Source organism: Papio anubis, chromosome 18, assembly GCF_008728515.1.
Source record: "Papio anubis isolate 15944 chromosome 18, Panubis1.0, whole genome shotgun sequence".
In the NCBI taxonomy this organism is placed as follows: domain Eukaryota; kingdom Metazoa; phylum Chordata; class Mammalia; order Primates; family Cercopithecidae; genus Papio; species Papio anubis.
In genome coordinates this window covers 45,572,187-45,594,791 of record NC_044993.1, presented here as the reverse complement: position 1 = coordinate 45,594,791, position 22,605 = coordinate 45,572,187, and the positions used below count along the sequence as shown (strand labels likewise).

At 53.8% G+C, this 22,605-nt stretch overlaps 2 protein-coding genes across 3 annotated transcripts in view; both read left to right on the top strand.

Annotated features, from left to right (window-relative positions):
- Positions 1-16,411, top strand: part of FBXL19 (F-box and leucine rich repeat protein 19) — a 25,917-nt gene extending 9,506 nt beyond the window's left edge. Inside the window, 4 exon segments of the mRNA XM_009196290.2 lie at positions 8,357-8,520; positions 8,617-8,778; positions 14,361-14,579; positions 14,684-16,411. Coding sequence (XP_009194554.1) covers positions 8,357-8,520; positions 8,617-8,778; positions 14,361-14,579; positions 14,684-14,862 — 724 coding nt within the window. The 3' untranslated portion in view covers positions 14,863-16,411.
- ORAI3 (ORAI calcium release-activated calcium modulator 3) lies at positions 15,086-22,605 on the top strand. Of its 2 annotated transcripts, none has more exons than XM_009196287.4 (2): positions 15,086-16,195; positions 20,827-22,605. In XM_009196287.4, exons 1-2 carry the CDS (start codon positions 15,953-15,955, stop codon positions 21,484-21,486), a joined length of 903 nt encoding a protein of 300 aa, XP_009194551.2. In that variant the 5' UTR covers positions 15,086-15,952; the 3' UTR covers positions 21,487-22,605. The 2 variants fall into 2 exon arrangements, with proteins under 2 accessions (XP_009194551.2, XP_003916832.2); XM_003916783.4 differs by having other exon boundaries at positions 15,086-17,142.

Here is a 22,605-nt window from a genome sequence, read left to right as displayed (position 1 = left end):
AGATTACAGGCATGAGCCACCACGCCCAGCCTAGTTTTTGTATTTTTAGTAGAGCTGGGGTTTTGCCATATTGGTCAGGCTGGTCTCGAACTCCTGACCTCAGGTGATTCACCCGCCTTGGCCTCCCAAAGTGCTTGGATTACAGGTGTGAGCCACCTTGCCAGGCCTTTTGTTTTGTTTTGTTTTGTTTTTCTTTTTTAGAGAGAGGTCTGTCTCTGTTACCCAGTCTGGAGTGTAGTGGTGCAGTCATAGCTCATTGCAGCTTCAACCTGCTGGGCTCAAGCAATCTTCCTGCCTCAGCCTCCTGAGTAGCTGGGATTGCAGGCACATGCCATTGTGCCTGGCCAATTTTTAAAACTTTTTGCAGGAACCGGCGACTTGCTGTTACCTAGGCTGGTCTTGAACTTCTGGCCTCAAGTGATCCTTCCACCTTGGCCTCCTAAAGTGTTGGGATTACAGGCATGCGCCACTATGCCTGGCTAATTTTGTATTTTTAGTAGAGATGGGGGTTTCTCCATGTTGGTCAGGCTGGTCTTGAACTCTTGACCTCAGGTGATCCACCCACCTCGGCCTCCCAAGTGCTGGGATTATAAGCATGAGCCACCACGCTCAGCGTAAGAACTTTTTAAGAAGTGGAATGGCTTGGGCCAGGCATGATGGCTCCTGCTTGTAATTGCAGCACTTCAGGAGGCCGAGACAGGTGGATCACTTGAGGTCAGGAGTTCGACACCAGCCTGGCCAACATGGTGAGACCCCATCTCTACTAGAAATACAAAAAATTTAGCCAGGCATGGTGGCACACAGCTGTAGTTCAGCTACTCAGGAGACTGGGACAGGAGAATCAATTGAACTTGGGCGGCAGAGGTTGCAGTGAGTCGAGGTCATGCCACTGCACTCCATCCAGCCTGGGCAGAGAGAGTGAAACTCTGTCTCAAAAAAAAAAAAAAGCCAGGCGTGGTGGCTCATGACTGTAATTCCCAGCACTTTCGGAGGCCGAGGCAGGCAAATCACCTGAGGTCAGGAGTTCGAGACCAGCCTGGCCAACATGGTGAAGCCCTCTCTCTACTAAAAATACAAAAATTAGCTGGGCATGGTGGTGGGTGCTTGTAATCCCACCTACTTGGGAGGCTGAGACAGGAGAATCGCTTGAACTCGGGAGGCGGAGGTTGCAGTGAGCCGAGATCGAGCCACTGCACTCCAGCCTGGCCAACAGAGCAAGATTCCATCTCAAAAAAAAAAAAAAAAAAAAGTGGAATGGCTTGGACTTGGTGACTAACTGGCAGTGGGGACAGCAGGGTAACCCTCAGGTGAGTTTCTGACCCAGGAGCCTGTATGGGCAACAGCATCATTCCCCAGGCTCAGAAGGAGCATGTTCAGGGAAGGTAAAGAGCTCAGATGACTGACGTGTGTGGTGTGCTCAGGAAGTGTGGGTCTGATGCTCAAGAGAAAGATACAAGTTTGGGAGTTCTCAGCCTGTAGGTAGCAAGCCAAGCAACTTTGATGAAGAGGGCAAAAGATCATACATCAGTACTTGTGAGTTAGAGTAAAAGCCTAGCCAGAGAATTGGAGGAGCCCACGGCCAGAGGTATGCCCCTGAGTAGAGAGTGAGGCAGGAGGGAATGTGGTGAGCAGAGGTGGATGCTGGCAACAGGCCGTGGGAGATCAAGGACCAGGAAGTGGTGGTTGTATTTTACTACCAGGAGGCCTTGGGTCCTTAGCTGTGCTCTGGGGGTGGAGGGGGGTCCAAAGCCAGAATGAATGGAGTCGAGGGCATCAGCTCCCAGGAAGGGACTTGATTTGTTTGTTCCTGCCGTGTCCCTGGTGTCTAACGGCACCTGGCGGACAGTGGGCAGTGAGATCATCTTCGCTGAATGAGTGGAGGAGAGGAAACCAGGATGCAGGGTGGAGAGATGTACAGAGGGTGGCGCTGGAGAGGCATGTGTAGGGGAGAGCAGGAGGCTGAGGCTTTCCTGTCTGGTGGCTTCCATCTTCTCTTGGAACTGGAAAGTGAAGTGATCCCTTAAGAGTGAAGAGTGGAGAGAGGGTGGCAGGGGAGGCATGCAGGGTTTGTTGAGTTGCAAGGAAGAGGGTTGGGGCTTTTGAGGACATGGATAGAGAGAGGGCAGCGAGGAAGGGACTGGAACCCAAGGTGATCATGGTCGGGTAGGGCCTGGAGGCGGACAGATTGGAGAACAGTGGTGGCATTGGGGCTCAGTGACCTCCAAGAGGGCAGAACTGGCAGTGCTTGGAGCCCTAGGGGCTGTGAGCCCTCAGGGGGCAGTAAGGGCTGGTCCAACTCTTTGTTCCCCGGGGCTTCTGCAAGAGGGAGGGTTAGGATTGGAATTGAGGGTTTGCAGGTCAGCCTAGTAGGAAAAGACTCATTGCGGGATGGCTGGAGTCCAGGAGGAAGTGAATGGGTTAGGGGACTTTGGTGTCAAGCCACATGTCTCTGGGATGATGGCACACCTTGGCTCTTAGAGCTTTCCCTGCCTCTTGTCTCAGTGTCATTCTCCAGCTTAGAACCCACCTGTGGCTCCCTGTCACCCTCACAACAGACGCCCACCATCGCAGTCCTGTTGGACATATGGACATGAACTGGGCCCACTGACTGCACCAACCACTTCCCTGAACTGTGTCCCTTCCTTGTCGCAGCAACCTCTGAAGGAAGCGCTGTTCTTCACCCCACTGTACAGTTGGGGAAATGGAAGCCCACACAGGGCGAGTGACTTGCCTGAGGCCCCCCAAAGCCTGGAGGTGGCAGAGTTGGGATTTAGATCCTCACAGCTCACATCCTCAGCTCTGGGCTCAGTGACCATGACAGTCTGTGGCCTGGCATTCCAGCCTTCCTTGACATGACACCCTGCCCCATCCCTCCTTTGCAGCTCCACCCATGCCTCTTCTCTCGTCAGAATTCAGGCTTTCCACCCAGGCTGGCTAGGTAGAACCCTCCCTCTGCTACCTACCACATGGTAGTCGTGGTGCCTCGAATATGTTTCTCAACCTCTCTGGGCCTAATTTTTTTTTTTTTTTGAAATGGAGTCTCACTTTGTCACCCAGGCTGGAGTGCAGTGGCGCGATCTCAGCTCACTGCAAGCTCCGCCTCGGGTTCACGCCGTTATCCTGCCTCAGCCTCCCGAGTAGCTGGGACTACAGGTGCCCGCCACCATGCCCGGCTAATTTTTTGTATTTTTTTTTAGTAGAGATGGGGTTTAACCGTGTTAGCCAGGATGGTCTCGATCTCCTGACCTCATGATCCACCTGCTTCGGCCTCCAAAAGTGCTGGGATTACAGGCGTGAGCCACCGCACGTGGCTTTTTTTTTTTTTTTTTTGAGGCGGAGTCTGACACCCAGGCTGGAGTGGGATGCTGTGGTCTCAGCTCACTGCAACCTCCGCCTCCCTGGTTCAAGTGATTCTCCTGCTTCAGCCTGCCAAGTAGCTGGGACTACAGGCGCGTGCCACCACACCCAGCTAATTTTTGTATTTTTAGTAGAGACCGGGTTTCACTATGTTGACCAGGCTGGTCTCGAACTCCTTATCTCGTGATCCGCCCACCTTGGCCTCCCAAAGTGCTAGGATTAACAGGCGTGAGCCATCGCGCCCGCCTGCCTTGTTTTCTTTACTGTAGAAAGGAGATGATAATGGTAATGTTGACTTCCTAGGGCTGGCATGAGGTTCAGTGCTTAATGCATGGGACAGTGCCTGGCACACAGTGAACCCTGGATAATGGCTGGTTAGTAGTGCTGAAGTCGCTGTGATCAGCATGACTCTGGTTATGATGATGAGTTCCTGTGGCCTGGGGTTTCCAGAGCTCTCCGTTTTGTCTCTCATGGGCCTGGACGCAGGTTCTTCCCCATCTGGAACACATACCCTCCTCCCCCTCCCCTTGCTGAAGTAACTGCTGCTTTCTTTGGAGTCTCAGGTCAGGCATTGTCCCCCCAGGAGGCTCCCCCACCCAGTCCTTGAGGTGACTCTTTACCATGCCACCTGTCGCCTCAGTTACTGTGGACTGTCCATGTCTCTCTGACTGTATGGCAGGAACCTGTCATCTTTGCCTCCATGCCCAGTGGAAGCCAGACACTCAGCCCTCAGTGACTCTTGGTTGCCCCTCTGAGGTTTAACCCTAGTGTCCTGGTTGTACAAGAGCAGGGGGACTGATGAGCTCTAGCCAAGGAAGGGTGTGGGAGACTTCCTGGAAGAGGAGGCACTGGAGCCGAGCCACGAAGGCTCTGGGTTGGCATTTCTGGCAGAGGCACAGCATGTGCCACAACGTGTTGGCTTTAGACAGCACTGTGTCTGTAGGTGGGCAAGTAAGTGTGTGGCCTGGCCCTTGTGCAGTATGATACAGAAACACAGTTGGGGGCCTGTGGGTGCCCCCAGGGAAAGGGGCTTCCTTTCAGCTGTGGACTGTGGAAGGGAAGTGGCTTCAAGGAAGTGGTAACAGTTGTGGCGGGGTCACAGTGGGCAGAGAGAGGTTTTGGATGTGGCAGATGTCACTGATTTTCTTGCTCACTGAAAGAGCAAAGGAGCAGGACCTAGGGGCAGAAGCTGGGTCGGGCGTCAGTTGGTTTTTTTCCTTTTCACGTTTTGAATTGGAGAGATTTGTAGATGTTTATTAGTTGAGAGGAAGGAATCAGGAGAGGGAGAGGCTGGAATGCCAGAAAAGCAGGGTGAGGGTAGGAGGGAACAGGAGAGTGGGTGGCAGAGGGGTGAAGGTGTTTGGACTAAAGCCTTGGTGTCTGTGCTCTCAGCCTTCTCTAAAACGTCACACCAGGGCTGGGCCGGGTGGCTCACGCCTGTAATCCCAGCACTTTGGGAGGCTGAGGCAGGAGAATTGCTTGAGCCCAGGGGTTCAAGACCAGCTTGGGCAATATAGTGAGAACCCCATCTCTATTTAAAAAGAAAAAATTAGCTAAGCATACCTGTGGTCCCAGCTACATGGGAGGCTGAGGCAGGGGGATCACTTTTTTTTTTTTTTTTTTTTTTCTTTTTTGAGACAGAATCTCGCTCTGTTGCCCAGGCTGGAGTGCAGTGGCCAGATCTCAGCTCACTGCAAGCTCCGCCTCCTGGGTTCACGCCATTCTCCTGGTTCAGCCTCCCGAGTAGCTGGGACTACAGGTGCCCGCCACCTTGCCCGGCTAGTTTTTTATATTTTTTTTAGTGGAGACGGGGTTTCACCGTGTTAGCCAGGATGGTCTCGATCTCCTGACCTCTTGATCCGCCCGTCTCGGCCTCCCAAAGTGCTGGGATTACAGGCTTGAGCCACCGCCCCTGGCTGGCAGGGGAATCACTTAAGTCCAGGAGTTTGAGGCCGCAGTGAGCTATGATTGCACCACTGCACTCTAGCCTGGGCGACAGAGTGAGACCTTGTCTCAAAAAAATAATAAAACGACACACTGGGCCTCTGGAGTAGGCCTGGCATTTTTCAGTGACACAAAAGTATGGCTTAATCCGTCTGTGAGTTTTGGAAAGGAAGCCTTGTCCATTGGGTGCTTTTTCTAACACTTCTCTGATACTTACCTCCCTGTTTAACAAAAGTAGTCTTCAGGTAGTAGCCTAAAGCAACAGCAACACCTGGCTAGGATTTAATAACTCTGGTCTGGTTTTTTTGTGTTTATTTTATTTTATTTATTTATTTTATTTATTTAATTTTTGAGATGGAGTCTCGCTCTGTCGCCTAGGCTGGAGTGCAGTGGTGCAGTCTCGGTTCACTTGCAAGCTCCGCCTCCCAGGTTCACGCCATTCTCCTGCCTCAGCTTCCCAAGTAGCTGGAACTACAGGTGCCCACCATCATGCCCGGCTAATTTTGTTTTTGTATTTTTAGTAGAGATGGGGTTTCACTGTGTTGGCCAGGATGGTCTCGAGCTCCTGACCTTGTGATCCACCTGTCTCGGCCTCCCAAAGTGCTGGGATTACAGGCGTGAGCCACCAAGCCCAGCCTTTTGTGTTTATTTTTAAGATTAACCTATTTATGGGAAAGAATACTGGTTTTAAGTGCAAAGAGGAGATGATTCAAAGATAAATCATGTTATGCAGATAAGTGAACAGCAAATACTGGAGCTTGGGAATCACCGCCCCAGCCCAGGGCTTCTGCAAGGAAAAGCCTTTCAGAGTCATGAGGGCAGGGAGGGAGGGAAGAGACAGCTTCCCTTGGGAGGCCAAGGGAAGGATCGCCTGAGCTCAGGAGTTCAAGACCAGCCTGGGCAACCTTGTCGCTACTAAAAATAAAAAATAGGCCAGGCGCAGTGGCTCACGCCTGTAATCCCAGCACTTTGGGAGGCCGAGGTGGGCAGATCACCTGAGGTCAGGAGTTCGAGACCAGCCTGCCCAACGTGGAGAAACCCCATCTCTACTATAAATACAAAAAATTAGCCAGGCGTAGTGGTGCATGCCTGTAATCCCAGCTAGTCTGGAGGCTGAGGCAGGAGAATCGCTTGAAATCGGGAGGTGGTGGTTTCAGTGAGCCAAGATCATACTATTACACTCTAGCCTGGGCAACAAGAGCGAAACTCCATCTCAAAAAAAAAAAAAAAAGTGTGGTGGCATGTGCCTGTGGTCCCAGCTGCTCAGGAGGCTGAGGTGGGAGGATGGCTTAAGCCCAGGAGTTTGAGGTTGCAGTGAGCTATGATCGCAGCATTGCACCCCAGCCTGGGAGACTAAGCAAGATGCTGTCTCAAGGGAAAAAAAAAAAAAAAGCTTCCTGGGCCTGCTTCTGACATAGTCCATTGAGTCTCAGAGGCATTTCCAGACATGCCTTTGAGAACTACTGAACGAAAAGAGAGTTCTCCAACTGAGTCCAAAGGAACTTCGGTGTACTACAGTGTTATTAGATTACCTTGGGAGAGGTTGGGAAGGGTTCCTGGGGAAGTAAGTTTGAGAAGCCCTTCTCCAGGTCACTGCATGTTTTTGTTTGTTTTTTGTTATTTTTGAGATGGAGTCTCGCACTGTCGCCCAGGCTGGAGTGTAGTGATGCGATCTCGGCTCGCTGCAACCTCTACCTCCTGGGTTCAAGTGATTCTCCTGCCTCAGCCTCCCGAGTAGCTAGGATTACAGGCGCCCGCCACCACGCCCGGCTAATTTTTTGTACTTTTAGTAGAGATGGGGTTTCACTATTTTGGCCAGGCTGTTTTCGAACTCCTGTCCTCGTGATCCACGCACCTCGGCCTCCCAAAGTGCTGGGATTACAGGTGTGAGCCACTGCACCCAGCCCACTGCATGTTAGATAGTCTGTCAAGGCCTGTGGAGTGCTGGGGTTAGGAAACCTGTTTAATGTTGTTCAGGCCTCATTCAGTAGCTTCAATATTTGGGACCTAAAAGGCCTTCCATAATCAGAGAATAAATGAAATGCTGTAGATGAGGAGGTGGGGGAGAGTGGTCAGTGGAAGCTTTTAAGTAATTACTAGCTTGATTCATTCATTACAAATGCACAGCTGGGTGCAGTAGCTCATGCTTGTAATCCCAGTGTTTTGGGAGGCCAAGGCAGGAGGATCACTTGAGGCCAGGAGTTCAAGACAAGCCTGGGCAACATAGTGAGACCCTGTGTTTGCAAAAAAATTGTTTAAAAATTAGCCAGGCGTAGTGACATGTGCCTGTGGTCCCAGCTACTCAGGAGGCTGAAGTGGGAGGATTGCTTGAGCCCAGTAGCTTGAGGCTGCAGTGAGCCACGATAGTGTCCAGCCTGGGTGACAGAGTGAGACCCTGTCTCAAAAAAATTTTTTTTCAAAAAGTGGAAAAGGCAAATCTGCCCTTGTGGAATTTACATTCTAGTTGGAGGAACACAGTAATGTAATGGGAAGATATTAGGGCTGTAAGTCCAGCTGCGGGCAGCTGGCTGTCAAGATGGGGCAGGTGTGGATCAGAGGCAGAGATGAGTGAAGAAGGCAAGGACCCAAGAGCGCTGGAACTCAGTTAGGAATCGATAAGCCCAAGGGTGGCTGGAGACGACTGGATAACACCAGTCCCCTTGGCATGACATCAGGCAGCATGTGTGGCATTTGTGTATGTGTTGGGCAGCATGCTTTCTATGCTGGGAGGCCCACAGCTGGAATGAGCCCGTGTGACCTGACAGCTGCCCTGTGGCCAGGCAGAGTGGGGGGCTATTGCCTTTGATCATAAACGAGGCTTCTGAGCCTCAGGGAGAGGAGCAGACTTGCCCAGGGTCTCATTTCCAGTTAGTGATGGAGTTGGGTTCCAGTCCCAGTGCTCTTGGCTGAGGCCAGGTGCTTCTTGCCACCCTGTTGTCTGTGTGGCCAGAAGAGAGCTGAGGTACACCCTTGGAGCTGGAGCTGGGGAGCCTGGGAACTGTGGGCTGCTGAGAACTGAGGGCTGAGGTCTCTGTCTCCCCCCTGTGGCCACTAGGTGCTATGACAAGCGTCTGTGGCCTCGAATGGACCTGAGCCGGCGGAAGTCACTGACCCCGCCCATGCTCAGTGGTGTGGTTCGCCGCCAGCCCCGTGCCCTGGACCTCAGCTGGACAGGTGTCTCCAAGAAGCAGCTCATGTGGCTTCTGAACCGACTACAAGGTAGGGTGTGTGGTGTGGAGGACAGGGTGGTGACGGGGACAGGCCTGGGATGGAGTCCTCACAGCACCTGCTTCCTGACGCCCCCCCTCCCCGCAGGCCTGCAGGAGCTGGTGCTCTCTGGCTGCTCCTGGCTCTCCGTCTCTGCCCTGGGCTCAGCCCCACTGCCAGCCCTGCGGCTCCTGGACCTTCGCTGGATCGAGGATGTTAAAGACTCCCAGCTCCGGGAGCTGCTGCTGCCTCCACCAGACACCAAACCAGGTGCAGCCTCTGTTTGCTTTTCTGGAGAATGGGCTGGGCAAGGGTAGGGTAGGAGGCCTCTCAGGTCTCTTCTGACTCATGCTGGATGGTAAAGTATTTGAAGAAAGGAAAGAACACATGAGTTTGAATAGGAAGGCCCTGGTTGGGCATTATTCATTCATTCACCCACCTGCTGTGTACTTTGAGCTTTGAAAGGGACAGGGTTTTCCCAGGGAGCATGAGACCCAACAGTTTGGTGGGGCAGGAGGCCCATATTGGCAGAGGGGGATGCTGGAAGCAGAGGCCATCTCTCTTCATCTACTTAAATCTCATCATCCTTTAGGCCTGGGTATAAATGCCACTCCTCTAAGAAGCTCTCCCTGATCCCACCCCACACTGAGCTCAGAGTCCCTCTCAGCTTTGAGAGCAGCCCACAAGCATAATACTGGGCAATTGTGGAGTGCCTTGATGCACATCTGTGCCCTCCTGCCAGGGTCTGCAGCTCCCTGAGGGCAAGCACTGGCTGGTGCCCCAGCACCTTCTCAGTGGCTGCTTTGCAGATAGCTGTTGAATGAATAACTTGAATGAGCAGGCAATCAGGATTGGAGAAGTCTAGTTTGAGGAAAGATTTTCAAAAGGAGATTTGCAGGCCCCTGAAATAAGATAATCCTTTTGTTTGTTTGTTTGTGTTTGTATTTTTTGAGACCATCTGGCTCTGTCACCCAGGCTGGAGTGCAGTGGCGAGATCTCAGCTCACTGCAATTTATGCCTCCTGGGTTCAAATGATCCTCCCTACCTCAGCCTCCTAAGTAGCTGGGCCTACAGGCATGTGTCACCACGACTGGCTAATTTTTTTTTTTTTTGAAAGAGTCTCGCTCTGTCACCCAGGCTGGAGTGCAGTGGTGCAATCTCGGCTCACTGCAACCTCCGCCTCCTGGGTTCACGCCATTCTCCTGCCTCCACTACCACGCCTGGATAATTTTTTGTATTTTGTTTAGTAAAGACAGGGTTTCACCATGTTAGCCAGGATGGTCTCGATCTCCTGATCTCGTGATCTGCCCGTCTCGGCCTCCCAAAGTGCTGGGATTACAGGTGTGAGCCACTGCACCTGGCCCCCTAAACCTGGCTAATTTTTTTATAATTCTTATGGAAACAGGGTTTCATCGTGTTGCCCAGGCTGGTCTCGAACTCCTTGTCTCAAGTGATCTGCCTGCCCCTGCCTTCCAAAGTGTTGGATTATAGGCGTGAGCCACCATGCCCAGCCAGAAGAATCTTTTCTTTTGGAGTTCTTTCACCCCTCTCTTTCATAGTTCCCTTCCTCCCACCCCACCTCCTCCACAGCAGCCCTGGAAGGGGAGAATAGAGAAGCAACTAGGATTCTTTCCACATTCTAGATGAGGCACTGGAGGCCCAGAGGGATTGATTGCTGTAGGTCACCCAGTCAGGCAAGAGCACTCAGCCATTGTCCACTCTTACTGGAACCGGACTGAGTTGGAGAGCTATGGGTAGGGGGTGAGGTGGGCATTGGGAATGGTGCACCCTGGGAGGTGGGAAGGTGCTGGCTGGTCCATTTCCTCCTGCTGGAATTCAGATCAGTTCAGCCCTTTATCAGGAGCTCACGAAGGTGGACCTTTTTTTTTTTTTCAGTTTTATTATTATTTTCTTAACTTTTAAGTTCAGGGGTATATGTGCAGGTTTGTTATATGGGTAAACTTAACTTTTAAGTTCACGGGTATATGTGCAGGTTTTGTTACATGGGTAAACTTGTGTCATGGGGGTTTGTTGTACCGATTATTTCGTCACCCAGGTATTAAGTCTATTTACCATTAATTATTTCTGCTGATCCTCTCCCTCCTCCCTCCAAAAGGCTCCAGGGTGTGTTATTCCCATGGATGTGTCCATGTGTTCTCATCATTTAGCTCCCACCTTTAAGTGAGAACATGAAATTTCTGTTCCTGCATTAGTTTGCCAAGGATAATGGCCTCCAACTCCATCCATGTTCCTGTAAAGGACATGATCTCGTTCTTTTTTATGGCTGCATAGTATTCCATGGTGTATATGTACCACATTTTCTTTATTCGTTCTATCATTGATGGGCATTGAGATTGATTCCATGGCTTTTACTATTGTGAACAGTGCCATACACCTTCCAACTGTTGCCCAGCTTAAATGCCACCACCTCAGTGAAATCCTCACTGATGCCCACTCCTTCCTGCCCAAGCCAGAAGTGACTTCTCTTTCCTCTGCTTTCCTCTATGGGCCTTTCCTCCTTGGGCCTTTAGCTGTGGCCCAAGGTTGAGGGCATCTGTAAAGGTATCCCCTTTCCAGGCCCTTGGCTCCTCAAAGACAGGAGGAGGGGTTACAATTTAGGACTTGCAAAGTCAAGTGCCCATTGAGTTGACCTGGGAGGTAACAGAAGTGATGCATTGGTGCAGGACATTAGGAGTGGCACCTAGCCGCCCAGCTCCCCACAGTCATCATCTGGTGGGAAGGAGTGCCTAGTGAGGCCAGATCTTATGATTCTTCAAGGAAAAGCTCAGTATATAAATTTATTTATAAAAATGTCCTTTTTGTAGTGTTAGTCATTAAGGACATTTTTAGCATTCTGTAGACTCCATAAAACACGTTTGGAGGGCAGCCTCATGGTTCGTGCCATCTGATCTATTAATAGTTTATCTTAGGGATAGGCTGGTGCCTGGGAGGCAGACAACATTGTGGTAAGAGTTCAGATTCAGCATCACCGGGCCTGGGTTTCCTGGCCGTAAACAGAAATGATGATCAGAGATCTTGTCTCCCAAGGCTGTGGTTCTTAAAGTATGGTCTGGGGACCAGCAGCATCCACAACACTGGAGAACTTGTTAAAAAAAAAAAAAAAAAAGTAAACCCTGGGCCAGGCGTGGTGGCTCACACCTGTAATCCCAGTACTTTGGGAGGCCGAGGTGGGCAGATCACTTGAGGTCAGGAGTTCGAGACCAGCCTGGCCAACATGGTGAAACCCCGTCTCTACTAAAAAAAATAGAAAAATTAGCCGGGCATGGTGGCACATTCTTTTAATCCCAACTACTTGGGAGGCTGAGGCAGGAGATTGCTTGAACCTGGGAGGTGGAAGTTGCAGTGAGCCGAGATTGCACCACTGTACTCCAGCCTGGGCTACAGAGCGAGACTCCATCTCAAAAAAAAAAAAAAAAAAGTAAACTCTGGTCAGGCGCAGTGGCTCAGGCCTGTAATCCCAGCACTTCGGGAGGCCAAGGTGGGAGGATCAAGGCTACAGTGAGTTACAGAGAGGTTGAGGCTGCAGTAAGCTGTGATTGTACCACTGCACTCCAGCCTGGGCGACAGAGCAAGACCCTGTCTCAAAAACAAATGAACCTGTAGACCTGCCTAAACTCTGGGGATGGGACAAGCAATCCCTTTTTTTTTTTTTTTTTGAGATGGAGTCTTGATCTGTCACCCAGGCTAGAGTACAGTGGCGCAATCTCGGCTCACTACAACCTCTGCCTCCCGGGTTCAGGTGATTCTCCTGTCTCAGCCTCCTGAGTAGCTGGGATTACAGGCATGCACCACCACGCCCAACTAATTTTTTTGTATTTTTAGTAGAGACGGGGTTTCACCATGTTGGCCAGGCTGGTCTCGAACTCCTGACCTGATGATCCGCCTGCCTCAGCCTCCCAAAGTGCTGGGATTACAGGCGTGAGCCACCGCACCCAGCTGGGACCAGCAATCCCTTTTAACCAGCCCTTCCAGGTGACTTTGAAGCCTCTCTAGTTTGAGAGCCATTGGCATAAAATAAATGTAGACTATATTCTTTGGATGCCAAGATGAGGGGTGTGAACACTTGGATCCTGCAGATTGGGGAGCAGGGAGCCTGTGAGCTCAGACCTGAAAACCAGGGACAGAGGGACATGGGGCAGGCAGAGTCTCTCAGGCAGGGCCACTTGTGGAATGTGGCCCAGGTGTTCAGGGGTAAGGGAGAGGAGTTAGCAGCTGAGACCTTATAGGAACTGGGATGTTCTACCAAGGAGGCTAGACCTCTTTGAGGCACCCTCAGAGAGTTTTAGAGAAGGGATGCTGTCCCATTTGTATTTGAGACCAGCTTTCTGGATGCCAGAAAGAAGAGCAGAGAAGTGGAGCAGGTGAGGAGGCTGGGCCAGGAGTTCAGGCACCAGTTGTGTTGACCCCGAGTGGTGACCAGGGAGAAAAGAGAGGCTCCTGATGGGGACTTACTGACCATGGAGGGGTGGGAAGTGGGAGAAGGGCCTGGATGGTAGGCCCATCAGGGATGTCATGTGTCTGATGAATGAATGAACGAAAATAAATTGAACACCTACTGTGTCTCAGTTGCTGGGACTACAGCAATGAACAGCAGACAAAAATTCCTGCCTTGGTAGTACTGACAGTCTTGTGGCAGGAGAGAAAGATTAATAAGAAAAATGTATATATGGCCGGGCGCAGTGGCTCATGTGTGTAATCCCAGAACTTTGGGAGGCTGAGGTGGGTGGATCACAAGGTCAGGAGTTCGAGACTAGCCTGGCCAATGTGGTGAAACCCTGTCTGTACTAAAAATACAAAAATTAGCCAGGCATGGTGGTGTGCGCCTGTAATCCCAGCTACTCGGGAGGCTGAGGCACGAGAATTGCTTGAACCCGGGAGGCGGAGGTTGCAGTGACCCAAGATCACACCACGGCACACCAGAGCAAGACTCTGTCTCGGGGGGTAAAAAAGAAAAGGAAAACGTATATATGTCAGAAAAATGCATATAATATGTCAAATGGTGAGAAAGGAGGAAAAATTGATGCAAGGAAGTGGTGGGAGTGTGGGGAATTACATTAGTTTTTGCATTGCTATAAAGAAATACCTGAGGCTGGGTAATTTATAAAGAAAAGAGGTTGAATTGGCTCAGGGTTCTGCTGTACAGGAAGTGTGGTGCCTGCATCTGCTCAACTTCTGGGGAGGCCTCAGGTAGCTTTTACTCTTGATGGAATGTGAAGGAGTCTGCATGTCACATGGCAAGACAGCTAGCAAGAGAGAGGAGAGGAGGTCCCCAGACTCATTTATTTATTTATTTATTTATTCATTTATTTATTTATTTATTTATTTAGAGATGGAGTCTCGCTCTGTTGCCCAGGCTGGGGTGCAGTGGCACAATCTTGGCTCACTGCAACCTCCACCTCCTGGGTTCAAGTGATTCTCCTGCCTCAGCCTCCTGAGTAGCTGGGATTACAGGCACCTGCCACCATGCCCGGCTAATTTTTGTATTTTTAGTAGAGACGGGGTTTCACCATGTTGGCCAGGCTGGCCTTGAAGTCCTGACCTTGTGATCCACCCGCTTCGGCCTCCCAAAGTGCTGGGATTACAGGCGTGAGCCACCACGCCTGGCAGAATATTGTAGTCTCAAATACAGTAATCCTGGAAGGCCTCTGATGAGGTGATGTGAGGAGTGGACAGATGAGGTCAGGTCATGAGGGTGTTTTTGAGAAGAGCAAGCCGCAGAGTGCAACAGGTCACTCACTCATGTGGGAAGCAGGTGGAGGAGAGATGGTCTGGATACCTGGGCGCAGGGATGGGAGTGGCCAGGAGTGCTGACCTCTCATCTGGCTGCCCAGGGCAAACAGAGAGCCGTGGTCGGCTGCAGGGGGTGGCAGAACTGCGCCTGGCAGGTCTGGAGCTGACAGATGCCTCCCTGCGGCTCCTGCTGCGCCACGCACCCCAGCTGAGCGCCCTGGACCTGAGCCACTGCGCCCACGTCGGGGACCCCAGTGTTCATCTCCTCACGGCCCCCACGTCCCCACTCCGGGAGACCCTGGTGCACCTCAATCTTGCTGGTAAGCACAGTCCCCCATCCGTCCTGCCAGCCTGTGGGTCCCCACGGCCAGTGCCAACCCCTTGCTCACCTGCCTGGTCTCAGCTGCCACTGCCCCATCCCCAGGTTGCCACCGCCTAACGGACCACTGCCTCCCGCTGTTCCGCCGCTGCCCTCGTCTACGCCGCCTAGACCTGCGCTCTTGCCGCCAGCTCTCACCCGAAGCTTGTGCCCGGCTGGCAGCCGCCGGGCCCCCTGGCCCCTTCCGCTGCCCTGAGGAGAAGCTGCTTCTCAAGGACAGCTAGTTGGGCGCCCCCCACCCTCCCCCGGACTCGACAGGAGCCTGGACCTCCGGCTTCATTTCACCCCTGCTGGGAGGCCAGGTTCCCACCTCACCACCCCGGGATTCCTGAGTGTCAGTGACTTGGGATTCCCACCCAGGGACTCAAGCCAGCCACCCCCTTCTTTCCCCCCTGCACTGATATCTCTGGGGGTTTCTCCTTCCCTTGTCCTCCCCCTGCTACCTGCTTCATTGTCCATCCCCTGGGGGGAGTGGGTCAGAGGTACTGGAGGGTGCTGAGCCGAAGGGACGGTGGGAGGGGGGTTATGGTTCAAGTGTTGGGGGGGAGAATGGGGAAAGGACACACAGAGGATATGGGAGCCAGGGGCTGGGGGAGGTGGAAGGGGCGGGGGCGGGGCAGACAGCAGACCACCAAGGGTTCAGGGAACAAAGACCAGTTACTTCGATTGGGGGGTGGGGGGGGCCACAAAAGGAAAACCGGAGGAGCAATTGGGTATCCAGGTGTCAGAGGTAGGGGAGCCAGGGGCAAGCCGGGGCTGAGCTGGAGGTGGGGATGAGAGCAGGTGTGGGGACAGCAATACCCCCTTGGGGGTCACCTCTCTGCTTCCCCCCTCCCCAGGCTTCAGTTCCTTCCCCCAACCCTGACTCCTTGAACGTCACTGAAAACGGCAGCTATTGTAAGGAGTGGGGGCCGCGGGCAGCCGCTCTTCAGCTCGCGGCCCAGGGGAGTGGCGAGGGGCGCCCCAACCCCTGCCCGCCTCTCCGCACAATACTTGAACATTCATCTGTACTGAAGTGTTACTTGAACCGGGGGAACCTCGGACCTGGGGGAGCCGGAGTGTGAGGGGGACTGGACCAGCTTGGACTGAGACCTGAGACCGGGCCGGTGGGTGCCCATTTGGGACTGCGCCACCCCCAGGCTCGTTCTTGTTTTACTGTATTGAGCGGCGGCACCCGCCGGACCTGCATTATGGCTGGGGGCGCAAGCCCAAGGATGGGGACTATGGGACTCCTCCAGCCTGGCTCTTCCCACTCTTTCATCGTCACGGAAACTTGTATCCCATTTGCCCAGGGAACTGCCACTCCTGGTTGCCATGGAAATAGCAGCCAACGGACACCTCCCGATGCCAGTGCTAAGGCTGGAAATGGCCCCTCTTAGTTGCCATGGGAACCTAGTAACAGACTCTGCTGGCCTTCCTTCCCGCCCTTTCTTCCAGCGAGGGGTGGGGCTTCGGAGCCCGGGGGAGGAGCCGGGTCAGGTCCCGCCCCTTCACGCAGGCCTCCGGGGGGCCGGGGCTTACCATGTAGGGGAGGGGAGATCTATCCACATACCTCAGGTAACAGGGAGGTGCGCGGGTGGGGGGGAGGGCTGGGCGGACCAAAGGCCGGAGGGGAGGGGCCTGGGGATCGCGAGAGGCTTGAGGATGGGGCCGCTTGAGGGAGGGAGGAGGCAGCCCGGCAAGGGGCAAGCGGGGGACCCAGCCGGGCTGGGCCCCTGGGCCCCGGGTCTGTACAATACGGTTTGCTATAAAATTCAAAATCTTCCAGCCGGGGCTGCGGAGTTCGTGTGTGTGTGTGCAGGGTCCCTACCTACAGATGAGTGGCCTCACCTCTCTTGGGTTCATTTTGGGAGGGATTTGAAAGTGTGGACACCTGGGGTATCCAGCTGTACCTTGGAGGTGGCTGTGGCTGGCGTGCACCTCGGTGGGGTCCGGGCGTTTGGATGATGTTCTTGGTGGGTAGGGGTCGCGGGGAATCTCTGTGGGCCCGGGACCACGGGGACTCGGTCCCCGGCTCCACCCCATCATGTGGCCAGCCCGGCTCCGCCTCTGCCCCAGTTCCTGTTTCGGCCTCCGCTGTCCCGCTCCGGCCCCTGGGGCTCCCCGCAGACGCCTCTCTTCCTGCTCCGCTGGGGCCGCCTCTTCCTGGGCGCCCGCCGCCTGCATCCTGCTTGCCCTATCGGGGGATGGGGCCACCCCTGGGCTTGGGCCGGCCCGGCTGGGGCCCCCGAGGCGCCTCCGCCCCGTAGTGACCGCCTGGTGCCGCCGCCCCCAGGATGAAGGGCGGTGAGGAGGACGCGTGCGAGCAGGCCCCGCTGAACCCGGAGGGCGAGAGCCCTGCAGGCTCGGCCACGTACCGGGAGTTCGTGCACCGCGGCTACCTGGACCTCATGGGGGCCAGTCAGCACTCGCTGCGGGCGCTCAGCTGGCGCCGCCTCTACCTCAGCCGGGCCAAGCTCAAAGCTTCCAGCCGCACGTCCGCCCTGCTCTCGGGCTTCGCCATGGTGAGGGGCCGGGAGGGGGCACAAACGGTGGGGCAGAGCACGTGGGGGGCACAAACGGTGGGGCAGAGCACGTGGGGGGCACAAACGGTGGGGCAGAGCACGTGGGGGGCACAGGGGGGGGGGGGGGCAAACAGGTCCCAAGGGACACAGGGCAGAGGGGGCTTTCGTCAAGGGGGAAGGAACAAGGTCCCAAGGGACTGAGCGAGTCCCTTCTTACGGATGTGTGTGTACAGGGGCCCCCAGGAGATGGGGCCACCGGAGGACACTAAGGTCCTAAAGGTGTCATAGAGGGAGTGGGGTGAACAAATCACCAGTGGGGTTGACTGCAACGATAAGGCAGAGTGGTTCAGACGGAGCCTGTTCCTGGCAGAAGTAGTTCCTAAGTCCCAGTGCCAGCTTCAAAGGCAGGTCAGCTGGGTGGGGGCTGCATCAACAGGTGGGGGTGCTCGAGATGGATCAGCTGGGTGGCAGGGTCACCCAGCTGAAGTTGGGCCCATCCCAGGGAAAGTGGCCACTCTCCAGCGGGCCCAAGGGGTGCTAGTGTCAACCAGGAAAACTGACAAGAGATCATGGCCCGGAGGGAGACGCTGGGGAGAAGGCCCATGAGGAAACTGATAAGCGATTCTCAAGCTGATAAACCACAGGTGCAGGAGGACGGTGTCGGCTAACGGTCTGTCCCAGCGGTGGCCTCACAGGAAGTGGGACGGAGGGAGGTCCCAGGGTGAGGATCAACAGACACAGTCCTGGCTCCTCCCTGCTTGTGGCCAGCTATGTGACCCTGGACAGGCCTCCACTCCCCTTGCAAGCCAGTGGGAAACTGTGAGATCATGGAGGGTGCGCCCTCTGTAGCCCGCCGAGTACCCGCCCCAGGGTGAGCCAAGCATGCCAGAGCAGGCCACTCACCAAGGATGGCTCAGACTAGCCTGCTAGTCCAATTGGACAGGTGTGGAAAGCAAAGGTCTCGCCTCCGGGCAGGAGTGAATGAACTGGGACCCAGGGTTGCTGCTCTGTTAGTCTGGGGTTTCCCCACCATCACCCCAGGAAAAAGAAGAAAGTGAGCTGCAGGAGGTACTTTGGGGAACGCACTCCTGTGGGGATGGATATCAGAGGCAGTTGGGGTGGGGACCATGGAGTTAGGGGATCTGGGCTAGTCCCTGCCCCATCTGTGTCATAACCTCCATATTTGAACAATGACAGGGAAACTCTCTAACCCTAAGGGTCATCGTAAGCCTATGGTCTTCTACGTGGGTTCCCAGAATCCACAGACCAGCTTACCTTTCCTGATGGGGGGGCATCACCTGGGGACAGGGCGTTGGTGCCCCTTCATCTACACAGCCTGCAGAGGGAAGGCAGCAGCCATCTGAGCTGAGGGAGGTCAACCCCATGGTCCAGCCTGTTCCCAAGGAGACAATCCCTCCACAGCAGAACGTGCAGGTTGCTGGGGTGACAGCTTAATGGCCTGAGCCTTCTCTGCAGGAGTAAGGGGCTGGAGGTTTAGGTTCTGGGGGCAGGACTGGCCGCAATCCTAGCAGGGGAGACCGAGGCTGGACCAGGCTCTGGGAGAAACCAGGACTAAGCCTGGCCCAGATCCCTGTCTGTGGAAAACACCTCCTGACACCTGCCATGGCCCAGTTTCCCAAAATACTCAGCCCTGCTTTCCTGCCTCCACCCGCCAGCCTCTACACCTACCTTCTTCTTTCCCCAGGCCCAGAGCAATCGAATGGACCCTACTAGAACCACGGACAGGGAGAGAGTGGGATTCTGAAACTCAGGTGGCCTAAGTTAGAATAGCATTATACAAATTGTATCCAGCTGTCACTAAGCACCAGGCACTGCCCTCAGTGCCTTTATGTACATCATCTGTTAGCCTACAAAGTGGGTACTGCTACTCTGGCCATTTTACAGATGAGGAAACTGAGGATCAGAGATGTTAAGACACCTGGCCAAGGTCCCACAGCAAGTAAGTGGCAGGATTTGAGCCTAAGCAGTCTGGTTCCAGACTCCAAATTTATACATTCCTAGAATAGGGTCATCAACTTAAATGTCTGCAAAGGGCCAGGCAAGTAATATGGATGCCAAGTTGGCTGGGTAGGGACTAGCAAGCAAGAGACCCCCTGACATCGAGGGTGATGGCTCACACCTTTCATCCCAGCACTTAGGGAGGCCAAGGCAGGAGGATCGCTTGAGCCCAGGAGTTCAAGTCCAGCCAGCCTGGGCAACATAGCAAGACCTGGCATCTACAAAAAATAAAAAAGAGAGAGAGAGAGACCCCATTACCTTTCCAAGGGGAGCAACCATGACTGATTTGAGCTGATAGTTGCCGTGCAGGAACGCGGGCCAAGTGTGGCCAGTTCTTCCAAGTTTTCAAGGGGATCTGGAAATAGGGATATAAGAACTCTCTTGGGTTTTACAAGTTGGCAACATCTTCCATTTTTTAAGAAACACACTGTGTGAGCCAAGCAAAACACGTCTGCAAGCTGGAAGTGGTCCACAGTGTGCTGATTTGTACTCTGTCCTCAGACTTTAGCACTCACCATAGCAAGAACAGCAAACACGTACATAGTGCTTACTCTGTGCCTGGCCTGTTCCTTTCCTCTTCCTTTCCTTCTTCCTTTCCTTCCTTCCTTCCTTCTTTCTTTCTTTTTTTTTGAGACAGAGTCCCACTTTGTCACCCAGGCTGGAGTGCAGTGGTGTGATCTCGGCTCACTGCAACCTCTGCTTCCTGGGTTCAAGCAATTCTCCTGCCTCAGCCTCCAAAGTTCCTGAGTAGCTGGGATTACAGGTGCACACCACCACGCCCAGCTAATTTTTGTATTTTTAGTAGAGACAGGGTTTCACCATGTTGGCCAGGCTGGCCTTGAATCCCTGACCTCAGGTGATCCACCCGACTCGGCCTCCCAAAGTGTTGGGATGAAAGGCGTGAGCCACCACGCCCAGCCCATTTCATGTATATTTCATTTAATGTTTATACCAACCCTAGAAGGCAGGGAGGTGCTGTTATCAATCTCCATTTCCAGATAGGAAATTGAGGCACACAGAGAACTGACTCGCTCAAGATTACACAGCTCGAGCACAGAATGAGCCCAGGCAGCCCAGCTCCAGAATCTGCTGTTTGATCCCTATGCAGTAAACCCGTCAGAAGCAAGTCATCCAGCCCTCTTTTTTTTTTTTTTTTTTTTTTGAGACAGAGTCTTGCTCTGTCGCCCAGGCTGGAGTGCAGTGGCATGATCTTGGCTCACTCGAACTTCTGCCTCCTGGGTTCAAGCAGTTCTCCTGCTTCAGCCTCCCAAGTAGCTGGGATTACAGGCATGTACCACGATGCCCAGCTAATTTTTGTACTTTTAGTAGAGACGGGGTTTTGCCATGTTGGCCAGGCTGGTCTCAAACTCCTGACCTCAGGTGATCCACACACTTTGGCCTCCCAAAGTGCTGGGATTCTAGGCATGAGCCACCGCGCCCGGCCATCCAGCCCTCTTGATAGGCAGGTGGGGAAACCAGAACAGAACAGAGCCTTTGCAAAGCTGTCCATTCGTTTACTCAATGGAGACTGAATGTCTCTGCTTTCTGCCAGGCACAGTTCCAGGTCCTAGGGATATGTATCAGTGATGTATCCCAATAGGCGGAAAAAATCTCTACAGTTGAGGAGGTTATGGGGAGTCAGTCCATCCCCTCTTGTCCCTGCAGGTGGCCATGGTGGAGGTGCAGCTGGAGAGCGACCACGAGTACCCGCCAGGCCTGCTGGTGGCCTTCAGTGCCTGCACCACCGTGCTGGTGGCTGTGCACCTCTTTGCACTCATGGTCTCCACGTGTCTGCTGCCCCACATTGAAGCTGTGAGCAACATCCACAACCTCAACTCTGTCCACCAGTCACCACACCAGAGACTGCACCGCTACGTGGAGCTGGCCTGGGGCTTCTCCACTGCCCTGGGCACCTTTCTCTTCCTTGCTGAAGTTGTCCTGGTTGGTTGGGTCAAGTTTGTGCCCATTGGGGCTCCCTTGGACACACAGACCCCCATGGTGCCCACATCCCGGGTGCCCGGGACTCTGGCACCAGTGGCTACCTCCCCTAGTCCAGCTTCCAATCTCCCACCATCCTCTGCATCCACAGCACCGTCCCAGGCTGAGCCAGCCTGCCCACCCCGGCAAACCTGTGGTGGTGGGGGGTCCCATGGGCCAGGCTGGCAAGCAGCAATGGCCTCCACAGCCATCATGGTACCCGTGGGGCTCGTGTTTGTGGCCTTTGCCCTGCATTTCTACCGCTCCTTGGTGGCACACAAGACTGACCGCTATAAGCAGGAACTAGAGGAACTGAATCGCCTGCAGGGGGAGCTGCAGGCTGTGTGAGGCTGGTGTTAGCCACTGCTGCAAGCACTGCCTCCCTCCCGGGTCTGCAAGAGGCCTCAGGGGCCTACAGACCTCATTCCCCCCATCCCCTGGCTGGAGCCACTTGCAGTGGCCACTCTCAGGCAGAGGTCAGATTCCTGCCTTCAGGGTCCTCTGGGCTGGGCCTTGGGGCAGCTCCCACATTCCCAGGGATTTTCCCCATCAGTCTGTCCCGTGGGTTTTGCAAGCTACTCTGCACCTGGGCTGGCCTCAGTTGAAGGATCATGCCGTAGATATAGGGGAGGCAGGGAGAGCTTGTGGGACCTTCGGTGCTGACCTTAGCCACCATTTCCATTCCTATACAGGATGGGAAGATCACAAGGCAGCCAACCCTTGGTTTAATTTTTTTTTTTTTTTTTTTTTTTTGAGACAGAGTCTCTCTCTGTTGCCCAGGCTGGAGTGTGGTGATATAGTCACAGCTCACTGTAGCCTCGACCTTCCAGGCTCAAAAGATTCTCCCACCACAGCCTCCCAGGTAGTAAGTAGCTGGTACTACAGGTGTGCACTGCCACAGCCGACTAATTTTTTTGTATTTTTTGTAGAGACGGGGTTTCGCCATGTTCCCAGGCTGGTCTCAAACTCCTGGGCTCAAGTGAACCTCCTGCCTCGGCCTCCCAAAGTGCTGGGATTCCTTGCTTTATTTCTGTAGAATCTATTTTATGGTTGGCATTTTGGGAGAAGATTTTGATGGGTTCCACATTCTTGCTTTAGTTGTTGTAGAGGGATTTGGGTGTTTCTACCCCAGGCATTGGTCTAGCTTTTCCTACAATGAACCTATCTTTGGAGGTTGGAGCTCCCCACCTTCCCCCACCGTGGTGACCTATGGCCACTCGCAGGAGGGATGGTGCCTGACCCACTGCCCTAGCACCACGCTATGCACCAAACTTGTTCTCCCCTCCGGGCCAGGGCTGGGATCTTTAGAGACTGACAGCCTCTGCCCCGGGCCTGAGTCCTTAGCAAGGGTTAGGTGAGGAGGTTTTAAGGGAGAAGGTCCAGTCCTTAGCCCTTGGAATACAAAGCTTTTCTGACACTGAATTTGGATGCACCTTGTTTTATATAATAAATCATGTTTCACAGATA